Consider the following 3,437-nt stretch of genomic DNA (forward strand, 5'->3'; position numbering starts at 1 on the left):
AAAAAAAAAAAAAAAAAAGTGTAAACAAGGCACCAACACGTCTCGCGTCAAGGCCAATGAATAACAACAGAGAACTCAGAAAAATAGAGAGATGCTGTACTGTACTGTGCTTTTTGTGGCACAGGCTTCATGTTGGAAACAAAGCATATCTAATGCTGAGTTTAATATCATCATTTTACTGGTAAACAAAGGTAAATTAGCACGAGTCATATGAGCATTTTCACTAAGCACAAAACATGCTTACCATATTCGGCTCAACTAACCATTTTTGGTTAAACTCGCTCGTTCTATGTTTATTGCTGTGGCTCCAGCGACCTGCTAACTCCAGGTAGCTAAAGGAGGCTCTACCTCAGGGCTCATTAGTCGCGCAGGGCTCCGTGAACGGCGTGCGGACCTGAGCACACGGTGGAGGTGTTTATACTTGGCGCTTACTTCGGTGCAGTGTTCTCCAAAAAGATGGGGGGCAGTATGCTACGTAACCATGGTAAAAACTTTCTTTATTCAAAGTTTTTGCAAATTTGCTACATCGAGTTTTGGTTAAATACTACTTACACTTGTTTTAATTGTTAGACTGTATTTTTATTAGATGTTATATTTGTAAATTGTTACTGATGGTAATTAGTACTATTAAAGGTACCCTACTTTTCTCTTCAAGACCAATTCCATCTGGTTTAATGTTACTTCCACCTTTCCCTGCCTGAGCTGGGTCGTAACAACCTCTCTGAAACAATCCAATCAGTCTCTCTGCATACAAGCTGCTGCTGCTTCAGCCTCTGTGGATCATCAGGACACAGCTCATCTTCTCCCAGAAACACACCATCATCTTCAGTGGCTCCTTCACAAAGGTCACCACCTCCAGCTGTAGAGAGAAGAAGAAGCAACAGAAGTGATAAATGAGTCTTTCAGAGACCCCAACACATACTTCAATCACAACACATTCAGCAACATCTTTGGTTAAAACTTTGTCAGTAACTGTTGGGAGTCAACCCTGCTTGTCTGTTAGCAAAATATTTAATCAACCACTGGATGGATTTTAACTTTAAAAAAATTTTTAGATGTACATTTGCAACTGAGTAACTTTTAGAGTCAAACCAATTCATGATGACTGTCACAGCTAATCAAATTTTGGCTACACAACATGACTATACTGCAGTGAATTTTAGAGATCTTGAGCTAAAATCTGGTGTGGTAGTAGCTGACAGTCATTCACAACACATCTAAGTACTAAAAGATCATGTGACATATCACATGATCACATTAGATGTTATTTTGGTGAGTGATATGCATTCCTTCAAGTAATGCTGGGTCTTTCCTTCTTTTCTTGTCTTTCTGTGTGATCCTGAAACCAGTCCCTGTTCTCCTCTCAGAGATTCATTCAGAAATACAGTTACTGAGAAGCTGCAGGTTTACAGGAAACACTGGATCTTTGCTTTGAGAAGAACTGGGTTTAGTCAAATTCTGCTGAAAGCAGCAGGAACGACTCCAACCTTCTACTGACCTCAGAGTCTGCAGTCTGTAGTCTGGACTCTTCACAAGATCCAACAACTGCTGAACATCTGGATCTCGCAGGTTATTTTCACTCAGATTCAGCTCTCTCAGATAGGAGGGGTTGGATTTCAGAGCTGAGCCCAGAGAAGAACAGCTGATCGTTGACAAACTGCAGCTCTTCAATCTGAAAAAAGAATAAAACATGCAAGATTAAAAGTCTTGTTTTGTTTTCTAAAGACAAAACATTGATCCAGCTGAAAGCTGTTTTAATTTTTTGAATTCCTGTTTTCATGGGTTTTATGAGCTGGAAGCCCAAATTATGTAAAAATAAACAAACAAATACTTGATTTTTTTTAACTGTGGGCCCTAAATCTATAACCTATAAAAGTTTAACTTTTTGAATAGAATTATGGAAATTAAACAACTTTTTCATGATATTCTAATTTTTTGCAAAAGGTCTGTATATTACAGTAGTAATTCATAGCTGAATTTCCCTTATGAGCAAACCAGCTGCACAATTTCCAGAATCAATAATCTTATTCAAAAACTAATGAAAGTAAATTAATGCCACAGATTAAAATGTAATGCTTTATAATACCTTGCAAAAATCCTGTTGAAATTAACATTCTGCTCAGTTTAATGTGATATCTGAGATGATCTGTTAGCACTTAGAGCAGTAGTGTCTGACCTCAGAGTCTCCAGTCTACATTGTGGATTTTCCAGAAAACCACACAGCTGCTTCACTCCTGAATCCTGCAGCTTGTTGTAACTCAGGTACAGATGTCTCAGATGGGAGGGGTTGGATTTCAGAGCTGAGCCCAGAGAAGAACAGCTGATCTCTGACAAACTGCAGCTCCACAAACTGAATAAAGAATAAAACATGTAAGTTTAGAAAGCAAAACAAGACTTATAAAGACTCTGAACTCTGAAAAACATTGATCCAACTGAAAACTGTTTTAACTTGTTTCAAACTAAATTATTTGAATTATTGAAGTTTAATCAGTAATAATAAATAACTGTTCGTTTCAGCTCTGCTTTTATTGTGAAAGTCATGACTTTAACTATGAGCTGAAAATCAAGTTTGTCAGAGTTTCCAAGTAAATGAGCCAATGTTTAATATTTGATGTTGAATTAAAGCCCAGAAGAAGAAAGCAGAGTTTCTCCTGAAGCTCCTCAGTGTGGATCAGTATAATATCAGCCTTATGTCGGCACTTTAGTGTCACCACAACTTTCACATCAGATTCATCTCAACACACAACTAAATAAAGGCCCAGCATTCCTTGAAGGAATGCATATCGCCCGCAGCCTTTCATGTCAGAGTTTTAAACTCACATCATCTTCTGATTAGAAATGATGGAGTTGAAGCTGTTTTGGTTAAATATTAGAAATTACATTTTGTGTGATCTAAAGTGATCTTGTATGATCTGTTTGTGCTCAGAGTCTGTGTTGGAAATGACTGTCAGCTACTACCACACCAAATTTAGCTCAATGTCTGTAAAACTCACAAAGTTATCGACATTTCTGTGTTTACTGAAATTAGCACTTTTACTATTGACTATTTTTATTTCAGTTAGTCTGTTGACCAATTTATCAAATAATCTAAATGACTAATTTTCATTCTAAAATCATAATATACATTTTTTAATTCTAATTTTGGCATTTACAGTATATAAGAAAATAAAATGTAAACAAATTAAAGTACAAAATCTAGGTTTAAAGTGTCAACTCCAACATGATAAATAAATCAAATGAAGCTCTGATTGTTTCTGTATTTCAAAATAAAAGCCTGAATATTCTGCACATTGTAAGGATATTATTGATAAGAACTGCATCAAACTGAGGGGAGAAATCCTTCTTTTGCAGGAATTCACTCACATGGTTTTACTTTCAGAAAGAGGAGAGAAACAAATCCAACTAATGAACCTGGAATAGTGGAGACTGGAACATTC

At 36.5% G+C, this 3,437-nt stretch overlaps 1 protein-coding gene across 3 annotated transcripts in view; it reads right to left on the reverse strand.

The window, feature by feature from the left end:
• Positions 1-3,437, reverse strand: part of LOC108251540 (ribonuclease inhibitor-like) — a 157,365-nt gene that overhangs the window by 28,991 nt on the left and 124,937 nt on the right. For 2 of the 3 annotated variants that reach the window (XM_037973841.1, XM_037973840.1), the window contains one exon: positions 2,177-2,350. The exons of the other annotated variant lie outside the window; for it this stretch is intronic. In XM_037973841.1, the coding sequence (XP_037829769.1) occupies positions 2,177-2,350 (174 nt within the window). The remainder of the gene's footprint in view (positions 1-2,176; positions 2,351-3,437) is intronic. 3 annotated transcript variants of the gene reach the window in all.

This window comes from Kryptolebias marmoratus, linkage group LG23 (genome assembly GCF_001649575.2).
Source record: "Kryptolebias marmoratus isolate JLee-2015 linkage group LG23, ASM164957v2, whole genome shotgun sequence".
NCBI classification, from domain to species: Eukaryota; Metazoa; Chordata; class Actinopteri; order Cyprinodontiformes; family Rivulidae; genus Kryptolebias; species Kryptolebias marmoratus.